The sequence below is a fragment of the Rhineura floridana genome, chromosome 7 (assembly GCF_030035675.1).
Source record: "Rhineura floridana isolate rRhiFlo1 chromosome 7, rRhiFlo1.hap2, whole genome shotgun sequence".
NCBI classification, from domain to species: Eukaryota; Metazoa; Chordata; class Lepidosauria; order Squamata; family Rhineuridae; genus Rhineura; species Rhineura floridana.
Genome location: NC_084486.1, coordinates 77355171 through 77368465, shown reverse-complemented (window position 1 = coordinate 77368465; position 13295 = coordinate 77355171). Strand labels below are relative to the sequence as shown.

Genomic DNA, 13295 nt, shown 5'->3' with positions numbered 1-13295 from the left:
GCACATTCCTGGATAATGGACTGATTCGGCATGTCACTTCAGCCTCTTTTCATCCAGCAACCAATGGCCAGGCCGAGAGGATGGTCAGGACAGCAAAGGATGCATTGAAATGGATTGTAGAAGGTGACTGGGACCGATGCCTTGCAAGTTTTCTTGTGACACAACACATCACAACTTGTGACACAATGGGAAGGAGCCCAGCTGAGCTATTTATGAACAGACAACTAATGACTCTGCTTGATCGGTCGCATCCTGACTTGACCGAGGACCAACCAAGGGAGTCCGTTGCAGTTCAAGAACCTGCATGGGTGTTCATCCCAGGTGACCCTGTGTATGTCAGGAACTACAGTGCTGGTGAAACGTGGATTCCTGCGACTGTGACCCAGGCCATGGGCCCATTGTCCTACAGGGCTCAAACACCAGATGGCCATGTGTTACGTCGACATGTGGACCAGATGAGAGGATGAAGCCCAACTCCATCAGTTCTCTCTGAGGGTGCTGGAAATACTCAAGTGGAAAGAGAAAATGAGCCAGTGGCTGCTCCTGATGCTGGACAAGAGCAGTTGCGCCTGGACCTTGAAGTGGACCAGCATGAACTAGAGCCAAATGGGGAACTAGGGGATGCACTATCAGCTTCAATGCAAAATTGTCATTGATTGACCCACACCAGGGCTTGTCCCAAGTATCTTCAGGACTATGACAGCTAGAGGGGAGGGGTGTAGTGTATTGGTCTTCCAGGCTTGCCATACCAGGAACTGCTGAGTCAGCCCCAGACTGTGGTATTTTTAGTTCCAGGCCTGCCTCAAGCAGCACCAGGCTGTGGGCCTTGTTCCCTGTATATGATTAGTTATAGTAAAGTTCTTGTTGATATTTAGATCATCTGTGTGGCCTCTTCCTTCATGATACTTTTCAGCAGGCACACCTTCTTTTCATTTCAGGATACTCCATTCTCCCCCACCCCACCCCTCAGCTTTCTATTTTTACTTACAGACATTCAGCATTCTATGGCCACTGAGCATATCCTTACTGGACTGTTCTGGGGACTTTTTTTTTGCCCCTTAGGGTTTTTCCCCCAAAGATTTTCTTGGAGCTTGGAACTATGGCTACATTATTCAGCATCTGAGTTCACTATTAGTATATAGATGATTATTTTTATTAGGACAGCTTACAAAAATCTCACACACACACACACACACACACACACACACACACACACACACACACACACACACACACACACACACACACACACACACACACAGAGGGATTGGTACTAAAGGGACTACAAACGTAAAATTTAATGTAGAAGGCATAAAATCAGTGTCAGGCTCTACCTTCAGTCCCTCCCAAAGGCTCTCTGGAACAAGATCGTTTTCAGAAGTCTCTGGAAAAACAACAGGGAGGGAGCAAAGCAAACTTCTTGGGGTAGAGTATTCCAAAGCTTGGGGGCCACAGCTGAAAAAGTTCTTTTCTGCGTGTCTGTCAGTCTAACATCTTTAATTCCAGGCACGCAGAGAAGACCAGAGGCAGATGATCCTAAATCCCGGGCAGGTACATATGGGCGTAAGCAGCCCCTCAGGTACATTGGTCCAAGGCCGTTTAGGGCTTTAAAGGTCAGAACCAGCACTTTGAATTGGGCCCGGAAACAAATTGGGAGCCAGTGGAGTTGATAAAACACAGGGGTAATATGTCTCTGCTCCGTGCTCCAGTTAACATTATGGCTGCTGCATTTTGAACCAACTGCAATTTCTGAACCATTTTCAAAGGCAGCCCCACATAGAGTGCATTACAGTAATCAAGCCTTGATGTCACCAATGCATGTTTCACTGTGGCCAAGCCAACTGCCTCCAGGAACGGGAGCAGCTGGTAGACCAGTTTGAGTTGGCCAAAAGCACTCCTGACCACCGCAGCCACCTGATATTCAAGCAGCAGGGCAGGATCCAGGAGGACTCCCAAACTGTGGACCTGCTCCTTCAAAGGGAGTGCAACCCCATCCAGAACAGGTTGCAACCCCGTCCCTGATGCAGTTTTTCCCTTGACCAGCAGTACTTCTGTCTTGTCTGGATTAAGTTTGAATTTGTTAGCCCACATCCAGCCCTTCACAGCCTCCAGGCACCGGTTTAGGATGAGCACTCCCTCCCTGCAATCAGGTGGTAGGGAGAGATAGAGCTGACTGTCATCAGCATATTGATGTCAAGGTATAGGTGACATGCTCAGCAGTAATTCAAGACTGATTGTATCCACAGTCAAACAATTACTAAAGAAAACAAAACTGGAAATTATATGTGCATAAGAGTAAGCCTTAGATTTTAAAAAGCTAACACTAAGAACCAAAGAAGGTTCCTTCTGAAAAGGCAGAAAAGCAGGTCAAGATTTACAAGGGTGTAAAATTATATTTAATGGAGTCAAAAGCATCATGCATTGATCCACAGATTCCACATTTGTCTAGAATATCACGTGATAGCTGAAACTTAAACAGAGAGGCTTAGTCAGCTGATGAAAGGCACATACTATAACATTCTCCTTCAGATTCAGGAAAGCAGTTGCTAAAGTAATATTGTCTTTTGCATATATAGTGAAGGGATATTACTGCCTTACCCTCTACCTAAAACTGTAGACAACATAATCTTTGGTCTTCATTCTAAAAGTTTAGAGAAGTCTGGTGTGCACAACTGTATACTGTGGCATGAACATTAATTGGAATCTACACTTTCCCGATGCATCTGTAAGAAATACACGTAAGTGCAATGATCTCATGAGGCAATCCACTTGCAGGTTGCTTCTTGCAGTTGTATTACTTTGCATCAAGCAATTGCTATTCTCCAATTTATTTCCTCCTTACTTTCCTTATTGCAAACGTTTGATTTTGGGGAGAAGGGGATTTGTTGTGGTAGATAAACTTTACTTGCACAACATGAATTTGCCACTACCTGATTTGAATCCCATCCGAAACTAGCAACTATCTGGAAGCACCCTAGGAAGGTAAGGGGAAAAGATACTGGAAAGCGTGGAGTAACAATTGCTTGAGGCAACATAAAACCTCCCCACAAACAAATCAGAATGAGTGCTGCTCAATACATAGGCCATCTGGAAGCAACCCAAAAAGCATAATGGATGAAAAGTCTCCAGAATCATTTGATTGCAACCTAGTGCTTTAGGGGTCCTGTGAAGGACAAAAATATGTGCAGTCTTCGAAAGGCTAGCCAATGAGGAGGAGGCGGCGGCGGCGGCGGGAAAAGGAACACACAGGCGCCCACGTGAACCTCTCCTATGGACGCGCCGCAACGAGACAGCTAAGCGCACGTGCATGAGAGATGCGCGCCAGAAGTTCAGAAGGGGCGACGTGAGGGAGACAAGCGAAGAGAGTATTGCGTCAAAAAGGGCCAAAGGGGACGAAGGGTCACTGCGCCCCCCAAAGGCTGCGCACGGGATTTAGACGCTGTAGACGCGAAATTCTCCGTTCCCATCCCAAGAGGAAATGAGAGAATCCTTCCCCGTCCCTCTATGAAAGACTATCCTAGGTTATGGGCGCTTATCGTCTCCTTGCAGCCCCCCCTTCCCAATCAGCAAAATCTCCGAAATGGCCGGGGCTCCAGAAGTCTCCGTCCTGGCGTAGGAGCGGGCACCTCCTCCCTCCATTGGCTCCGCTGCACCAGACGTCGCCATAAATGCTTCTCTCCCTCCCCAGCCGCCTGCTGCCCCCTCAGCGAGGACTCCTTCCAGAAGGGCGAGCTGGCGCGAGTGGCACTTGCCGCCGCCGCCTGCTTTGAGTTCCTACTGTATTAGACGCTGTTTAGCCGGCCGGGATCAGGCGTCTCGGCGCTCTCCCCCCTCGTTGCTTCCGAGGGAGGCTCGGGTGGTGCTGGCTGACCCTTCAGCTGCCTGAAGGGTCCCAGCGGCTGCCATGAACCAGGTCCCGGACCCCAATAGTCCTGACCAGCCTGACAAAGATACCTGCAGCTCAGCTCAGCTCCAGCCGGGGGTCAACAGCGGTCCCGCCAGGGGGATGCCGCAGTTACCGAACCTACCCCAACTCATCCAAAAGTAAGAGCTGTGCTGTGAAGTTTGGGCGGGGTAGGGGTGGGATAGGGTGGGGAGAAGGGGAAAAGGAAGAGGGACTAATAGTTTCCTTTCTGTTCTATTGCTGTTTATCTCCTCTCTCTTTAGCTCTGGGTTGAGAGACAGCAACGTGCCCAAGAAATTCGTTTGTAAAGCGTTCCCTTTGGGGTTACTTAATAACTTCAGCAGTCTTTTTTTTCTTTGGAGTATTTCCCGGTAGTGTACATACAAAAAGGGGTCCATAGCCGACGCTTCTTTCACATTTTATCCTCCAGTAGGCTGGTCGGGAATGCGCTTTATCTTTCTAGTCTTCCACAGCAGCGGTGAAAATTCCTTGATGTATATTCCACTGATGTGCATTCTAAATAGTTAAATTTTGTTCCTCCACTTTTGGCATCCAGTTTTCTTTTAAACAGAAAGTCTAGCTCATCATATGATTACGAGCAATAGGGTGCTTCTTGTAGGCTCCGTTATCTGTATGTTGGAGGTTTAGCGTTTCTCCAATTTAAATGTGAGTGTACTGAGGCCTCAACTGAGTGGAATTAGGTGTGCGGGAATGCAAACAAAATACAAGTTCTTATATGTATATATAGTAGTAGTAGTATCTGTAGGTGAAATGTACTTGCCCTGTCAAGTTATCAATAGTCACATAATCACAGTAATCTATTGCTATTTAAACTTCCACATATTTCCACAGTGGAGGAAAATTGGTATGTTAATGCGTCCAAAGGCTATTTTTTTAATTAAAAGAAATACCTGAAAATTAACTGAAATATGAATAATACTGTGTAATAGAAGGCATTGGGCTGAAGAAAAATAATTATGTGATTGTGTTCAAATATTTTTCCCCATATGTTTAGAATATTACTGTAGAAGAGATTCTGGATATTATTAAATAAATTTGAGAGTTGTTAAAATAGCAAACATTGCTGTCAGAGCCACAGTTTGCCTTGATGACTAAAAAAGATGTGGAGTGCTGCAATTTAGCACATTGTAAAGATATTTATGTTATTGCCTAGGGGTCCCAAAGCAAGTAAGTTTTTTTGTGTTCATTCATCAGATCTGTTTTATGAGGAAGGAAGTCTGTTGAGCATTGCCAAGTAATGCTAGTATTGTTTTTATCTAGGCACCTGCAAAGGTTTCTTGCAGGAAACGAATGAAAAATAACCTAATTTCTTTAAGGCTGCGGTCATATATATATATATATACACACGGGAGTAGGCCTGGAACTCAGTGAAACTTCTGAGTAGGTATGCACAGGAGTGTGCTGTAAATTTGGAAAAAATGAATACTTTAAATAAAGGAGCAAGTCCCCCAGTGATATTTTAAAGATTTCTACGTATGATTTTAATCTTCAAGAACATTTGAAGCAATAGGAATAACATTGAAATGTAATGTGCGTGCTATATTTTGATGTGGTGTGCAAAGTTGTGTGGGTTACTTTAGCTTGCTACATTTGTTCTATGCCTTCAAGTCAATTTTAACTTATGGCGACCCTATGAATCAGCGGCCTCCAATAGGATCTGTTATAAACCACCCTGTTCAGATAGCTTGCTACACAGTTTTTGTTTAAGAACAGGCTGTTTCAACCCAAAGATCTTGCAATAAGGCAAGAAGTATATTTGTTTGTAGTTTGTGTACAAAGGATTAGGATTATTAAAAACACTGTTGTGAATATTTAATTTATTGATGTGTGGTCCACATCACAATGCTAAGTAACTTCCATGGAAATAAGTTCCAGTGGGACATAGTTCACTTCACATTTATGTTGAGAAATATGATCTAGGCATTCAAACTATGGTATGGTACAGTAGCCGTTATTTATATATTTTTGTATAAGTTGTATTGAGTTTCAGTGGGGTTTATGTCTTAGCAAGTGTGTTTATGATTGCAGCTTAATCATGATAAAACTATGAGCAAATATAGTGGTCTAAAACAATATGCTTTTCAGAAACATTTTTGTTGATGAATGCAGAAATATATTTAAAAATCTGCCATCATATGTGTCTTAACAAAATGGAAGTAAAGAACATCCTTCTAGCCGTTCTTTATAATGGCGGCATGGCGTAAAATACAAATGTCAAAACACTCCCATCTATGGCAGCGGAACATGATCGTGTTATTTGTAACTGCGCTGCATAATTTAATCTCTTCTTGCATGTTGACATAATTAATATGCTTCAGTCCTAGCTATAGTAAACAGAAAATGACTAGATACATGGCGTTATTGGGTTTCTTATATAAACTAATTTGGAATATTTGGAAAATACATAGAAACACTGATGGGCATAGGAATTATGGAAATCAGTTATTAAGTTAAAGCAAATATTAAATAACTCCAGAGAGTAGGATTTCAAATTATTTTGACAATTGATTGTTTTCTGTTGCATTTACACATGTAGTAAAATTGCCAAGATTACTTTGCTTGTAGGGACTTACAGAAAGATTACAATTCCATGTGAAATATAGTCAAGTTTGCCTTGGGCAACATGCCATTTTTAGTCCATGGGAAAAAAATACAATTCTCGTGGTGGGGAAGTTTCCAGTCAGAGGAGGAGTAAGAGTGTAGTACTCTGTATCCTAAATTAATTAAAGTTTACATTTTACATGAGATTATTACAATTCAAAAGTAAATTAAAACATGATGAAAAATGCCAAGTGCTGTGTTTGAATGTGGGAAACTGAGATTCAAATCTCCACTCACATACTGAAGTTGTGAAGCTCCCAGGATGGTCTTGGGCAGGGCGGCATCTCTCAGACTTCATGTGACTGTTCCAAAGACAAATAGCATGAGAATTGCTATAGAAATGATTGATATTTATTAAGGTCTGAACAGTAGGCTTAATAATGTTAACTCTTTATCCCCCACATCCTGCAGTTCCTGTAAAAGCATTATGTAAATTTGTATTTCAGTGATTTGAACGGAACATCAGTTGTTAGAAAGGCACTAGTGATGTGCTGATTACATCAGTTCACCTGTTCTTTCTTTGAGCGGGAATGCATAAATGCTGCAGCCTGACATAGGATTTAGTAAGTGGGCAGAAGTGTAATGCAGTGTGTAGATCTGCATGTAGTTGGGGGAAAGCAGCAGCTTTAGAATGTGGAATCTGGGTGAAATTATCTGGGTATCTTTTTCACATAGATGAAAAAGATTTGTGTGTATTATGGCTGGGTGACGAAGAGAGAACAGAAGATTACAACAGTGTCATGTTTTAGAGTTTCTTAACCAATAGCCAATCGATTTTGGATATCCAAGGTGCATTTGCCAGTGTGATATGAGTAGAAAAAATATATAGAAATAACACTGAGGGGAATCAGGCAGTATTGGAAGAGACAGTATGAAATAAACTGTAGAGGTTACAATCCATTTCAAGGTTAACCAAGCTTGCACTACAATCCTATATGTGCCTATTCAGAAGTAAGTTCCTTGGAGTACAGTGGGAGTTACTTCCAAGTAAGTGTATATAGGATTGCAGTCTTAAGAGTATGATCCACTTTATCCATTGCACATAGGAATGTGTGCATACATCCTTGCTCACATTCACAGCCCTGCTATGCTTAATAGGTCTAATCGGAAAAAGAGGTCAGTTATGGGTGAATTTTGCTGTCAGATCAATGGTAGGAAAAAGGAAGAATGCAGCAAGAGACTGGATAGTCCCTTATAATCCTGTTACCAACAATACATAAGCATGCCTGATTTCTCTCAATTTCCAGGCACTGTAAATTGAAAAAGTGACACAAAGCTGTGATGGAATTCTTCAAGTGAATGTCAGCATTTAGTCTGGGCATTTTCATGCATTGCAAATTTTAAGATTAGTTGCACACTTTATTATTGACTCCCTCCCCCCCAGTTACAAGACATGAACATAAATATTGGGCATGATCTAGCTAGTGAAATACTTCTACAATCCATTTATTTAAAGAGGAAAATAAATGACATGCTTTCTTTCCCAGTGAAATTAGTTGGATCTGAACGTGATTCATTAAAAATTTTTTTTTTCATTTTAATGTAGTGATTTGCATTGATCCTAAACATATATGCCTAAATGTACTGATTTCTGTGGAAAGTAGGAATACTTCTTATGTGGTTATATAGCATCACAACCCACATTTTCTTCATACATTTTATTCCCCCACCACTCACTCTAAAACATATTGAAAATGCATGCTTCCTTGTCATTTTAAGTAAAATATTGTGTCTCCCCGCCCCCCAAACTCAGTGTGTACTTCTGAATGGACATGTATTGATGTTTTATTCTGTTGTGAACCACCCAGAGAGCTTCGGCTATGGGGCGGTATAGAAATTTAATAAATAAATAAATAAATAAATAAATAAATATGTATAGAATTGTACTATGATATGGTGATGCATGTTCTAAATTCCTTTTCTTCCACATGAGCATGCTTAGGTTTGTTATGGTCTATTTAATTCCTACCAATTTATTAAAAATAATCACTAAAGGGAAAAATAAGTACTGCAAGACTTGGAAAAAATTATTTACTTAAATACTTAGCATGGATATAGTCTTTTTCACCTTACATCATAAAATAGCTTTGGCTTATAGTGAAGAAAAGGAACTCTTGAAAGAATCTGATTTAGTTGCTCTTCTTGACATCCTATTTTAGACATGGTAGTGTTGATTTTGCTTTTTGGCTTTCAGTTTGTTATTTAAAATGGAAACAATTTAATTTGTTTTCTATCGGCTGGTGTGAGACAAAAATATGTGGGTTTAAATTATATCTTAGTAAGAGAAAAAGGCTTTTAATCAAATTTCTTATAGGAATATTTCTAGCAGTTTGATTATCCAAATGTGCTTCTTATAATCCCTTCGTGGTTTTCCATATGTATTTGATAGTTTGAGTTAGTAGTATGAAGAAGTTTTGTTCTTGTTTTTTATTTCCACTGCCTTAGCTCATCCCTCACTCCATGTAGAGGAAACTTCATTACACTTTTTTTTGGTTTACTGTCTTCCAACTTTCACAAAAACAAACAGGAAGTAAATCTCTGTCCACACAGATTAAGAAACAGTGAAAAGAACACAAAAAATGAATTCTGGCAATACTAGCAAAAGGCAGAATTAATCAGAAGCATACAAAGCTACTTTTTAAATGGTAAGTTCACATCTCATTTCTTTCTTGCCACATGTCATGACTGTATATGTTAATTAACATCTTGCATGTGACATTGTACACCTAACGAACTACTTCTTTGACAGTGATTAATAATAGAGTTAATCAGAGCTAAGAATTTTTAAAACCTATTATAAGTGAGCATGGTAATTCAGACTGAAAGATTGTGGAGTTTAAGAGAAATAGAAGATTCAGGGGCAAATGTAGATCCATCATAATTTTATGGTTCTTTAATAATTTCATTTGCTGTTTGGACAAGTGTACATGGGGAAACAGACTATACGCAAGCTGCTGTCTGCTACACAGAAGAGACTATATCTCACGATTTAATATCTCATGAGAATACAGACTTTTTTCAGGTTCCTTGTGGAATATGAAACATATGATATAAACAGACTTTTGTTGTGAGATTAATTCAGCGTGACACAAGCTTTTGAAGTTTTTTTGAAAACAGGTAGAAGAAGTATAATATTTAGTATAAATGCCTTCGTTTCAAAGCATATAGAATCCCCTTGTGAATATAGATATCCCTTCTTATGTGTGCTTTATCGTTAGTTCCAGTCATTATCCAATTTGGGATGGTCCTGTAGAACATGGTGATTTTGTAAATTGTAAAAAGGAAAGGATCAATGATTTCCAGAGGACATGGATTGGAATTGCAATAGTGTCTGTAAATTCTATGATAGTGGTTATTCTCAATAGAATAATGAGAATTTACTTCAGGGCAAGAATAAATTAAGCAAGCACATGGTAGTAAATTCCTGTTAACTGGAACAAAATCAACCAGATCTGGCCTTTTTAAAAAATGGAAATCTAATATTGTTGTTCCCATCAGGGGAGATGCTGGGAAATGTTTTCTTTGTTAAAGCAGTCTATTGTCAAGAAATTATATTCATTCAAATTCTGAATCTAGCATAAATACCTATAAACTACCTTATCGTACCTATAAATACATTAATATGACTAATCTTCCAAATGCTACACAGAATTCTTGTGGGGTTTCTCTCTAAGGAGGAAAAAGCTACAGAAAAATACTTCAGTAAATATTTTATTATAATAGTACCTCAGTTAATAATAATAATAATAATAAATTTTATTTGTTGGTCGCCTATCTGTCCAGGTTAGTGGACACTCTAGGCGACTTACAATAATAGAGAGCAGTACATAATACAAAATAAAATCCTCCAGGGAGGAAGCTCCTTTTAAGGAAAGCTTTTTTAAAGGTGAGACTGACTGGAGTTTGCTATGGATAAACTTTCTTTTTTTTTTTTTTCCAATAATTTTTATTCAAATTTTCATAAAACATACAAGACAAAATCATAAAACATTCAAAGACAAAAAACAAAATCAAAAATAGTTAAACAAAAAGAAAAAAAGAAAAAAAAAAAAACAAAAATAAAAAATAAAAAGTAAAATATTGACTTCCCATTTGTCAAAGATCAAATCAGTTATAAGTCTATAATATATAACAATCCTGTCTCTTAAGTCATATTATAAAATCACTTTCCTCCAGTAGTTATCTTACTTAATCATCAAATCTCATAAACATTACTTTATTCTTTCCACAAAAAGTCAAAGAGAGATTTCAATTCTTTAAGAAATATATCTATCAATTTTTTTTTTCCAGATAAGCATATCGATTAATCCATCTCATTACTAATTATGATAATCTTATTGTCATAACCATAGTCAAAATAAACATTTCAATTAATCCATCACATCAGAATCTGTTAGGTTCAGTAATTTCAGTAGCCATTGTTCTATTATCTCTATTAGTTCCATTTTCCATCTTCCATCTTCAGTAGTCTTGTTAAGTCCAGTAATTTCAATATCCAATCTTCCATTATCAGTATTCCATAATAATCTTGCTGTCAAAGCCATAGTCATATAGTAAGAGTCTGATGGGAATTACCTCTATCCCAAATATTTTCTTGCCATCCATTCTGAATAGGTTGCTGAAATACTGCTGTAAAATCATATCTCTGTTCTTTTTTTCAAAATACACTGGGTCATCTCTTAAAAGTTTTTCCATTGTCACATGGCTGCAGTCAATTCCATAGATTTTCTCTATATTGGGCTCCATCACATCATTCCAGTCCAGAAGATAATCCATGCCATTGATAACTTTATCTCTAGAATCTTCATTAATTTCTTCAGAGATAACATTGAGTTCCAAACAATAGATTTTATTTCTAAAGTCCATAGACTCCAAATCTTGTTCCTGTTCCACGTTTGTTCCAATCTCCGGGATCTCCTCTCTCACAGGGACCCCTATTCCAGTCTCCAGGGTCTCCTCTCTCACAGGGACCCCTGTTCCAATCTCCGGGGTCTCCTCTCTCACAGGGACCCCTTCCAGGGTCACCTCTCTCACAGGGACCCTTATATCTTTAATCTCCTGCTTCATTTTACTCAATTCAATTTTCGTTATCTCAATCTCATCCATTATTTTCTGAAACATAGTTATTTCCAGATTCTCAGCCACTTTCTTAATTGCCATTTTAAAAGAAAAATATAGGAAAACCACTTCTTATTTCAGCAACAATTGGGTTAATACTCCAAACTTGGTGACATCACAGTATGAACAAAGCAGACAGCCTTATCTCTCCAATAGTTAAGTAAACAGAATGCAGTTCCCAGGATCGAAACAATTAATGGCAATCGTCAAGAAACAGATTCGTCAAAATAAAATAGACCAAAAAGAGAGTAGTCTCAAAACAGTATAATATTTTTCAAAATAAAAATCTGGAATAGAAATCCCTCTTCTGTGTGTATCTTTAGAATGCAAATCCAGGACAGCTTTTTGCAACAAAAACAGAGATAAGCTATTAATTAGTGCGTAGCAGAGAGAAGTTACGGCTCCCCAGTGAGATGTCAAAAACCGATCAATCTGGCAAATCTCTTTTAAACAGCAACAATTTAAGTCAAGTAAAAGAAAAATATAGAAAGAAGGGTGCTTGCCTGTTAATGCGTTCTCTCTTAGAAGATAAGATGAACGTTCGCTTTAACAGATAGAGCTTGCTGTTGAAAATCCGTCCCACCTTCGTCGGCTGGACCTCGTCCCATAAATTAATGAGATCTGGTCGTCCCAACAAAAATAGGCTTTGAGGTTAATCTCTTCGTTTCTCCCTACCCGGGAGAAGTTTAATCAGTCAAAAAAAAAGAAAAAACTGACTGATATATCTGAATAAGCTTCTTTTGAGGCAGGAGCCCGTCTCAAAAGCAGGCACAGGCTAAGTCACCCTTCCCGGAAGTCGCTATGGATAAACTTTCAAGGTTGTGCCTTTGCTTTAAGGTGAAACTGAGAGCCTGTGTCTTTGCTTTGCTGTGAATAAACTGATAGGCCTGTGCCTTTGCTTTGCTAGGGTGAACCTAAAAAGCCTGTGTGTTTGCTTTGCATTAAAGAGATCTCTTGCTTTCTTCCATGGCTGGGGAGGGAAGGATCCAGTATGACTCAAAGGAGGAGGTGGGTGCTGTGATGTCCTTATATGTTAAAACCTGTAAATATGGTAAGTGCTTGTTTATTAAGGGATATATGGTAAGTGAATTGAATGAGATGGGGGATAGCATGGGTTGGAAGGCTGGAGAATGCTGGATGATGATTGGCTGAGTGTTTGAATGGCTGATGGTATAAATGGGAGGATGACAGTTGAGAGGGGGTCGGTTGGTGAGAGTTGTTTGAGAGTTGGGATTGAGTTGACAGAGTTCTGAGGGAGGTTTGGATTGTATTAGGCTGATATTTGGACAGAATATATATAACTGGAAACATAAGAGTGACACTATATGAAACCATACACTTGTTAAACATTCCTAAAGTAATCTTCTTATTTCCTAGTGTTATCAAATAAATACTTTTATTGGTTTACCAAAAGCCTGATCCTTGGCTGGGGATACACAGACCAGAAGGGAGGGCAGGGTAATTACCAAGACTGAAGGGAAACTGTATCTAATGGTGGCAGCTGTGAAGGAAGAAATTGTAACATCGTCAAGTATCCAGAGCAACCCAGGATTGTATGCTTTATAGACAAAGATACAGGGGGGTTGTGGACAGCAAGCGCACCCAGACACAAAGTAACAAGCCATAGGGAGACTAAGGTGAAGTCTCTAGC

General features: G+C 39.3%; 1 protein-coding gene across 1 annotated transcript in view; it reads left to right on the top strand.

Moving 5' to 3' along the window:
- The first annotated feature begins 3304 nt into the window (after positions 1-3304).
- RBM20 (RNA binding motif protein 20) overlaps positions 3305-13295 on the top strand; it is a 199120-nt gene continuing 189129 nt past the window's right edge. Inside the window, exon 1 of the mRNA XM_061636024.1 lies at positions 3305-4044. Within this exon, the coding sequence (XP_061492008.1) occupies positions 3905-4044 (140 nt within the window). The 5' untranslated portion in view covers positions 3305-3904. The remainder of the gene's footprint in view (positions 4045-13295) is intronic.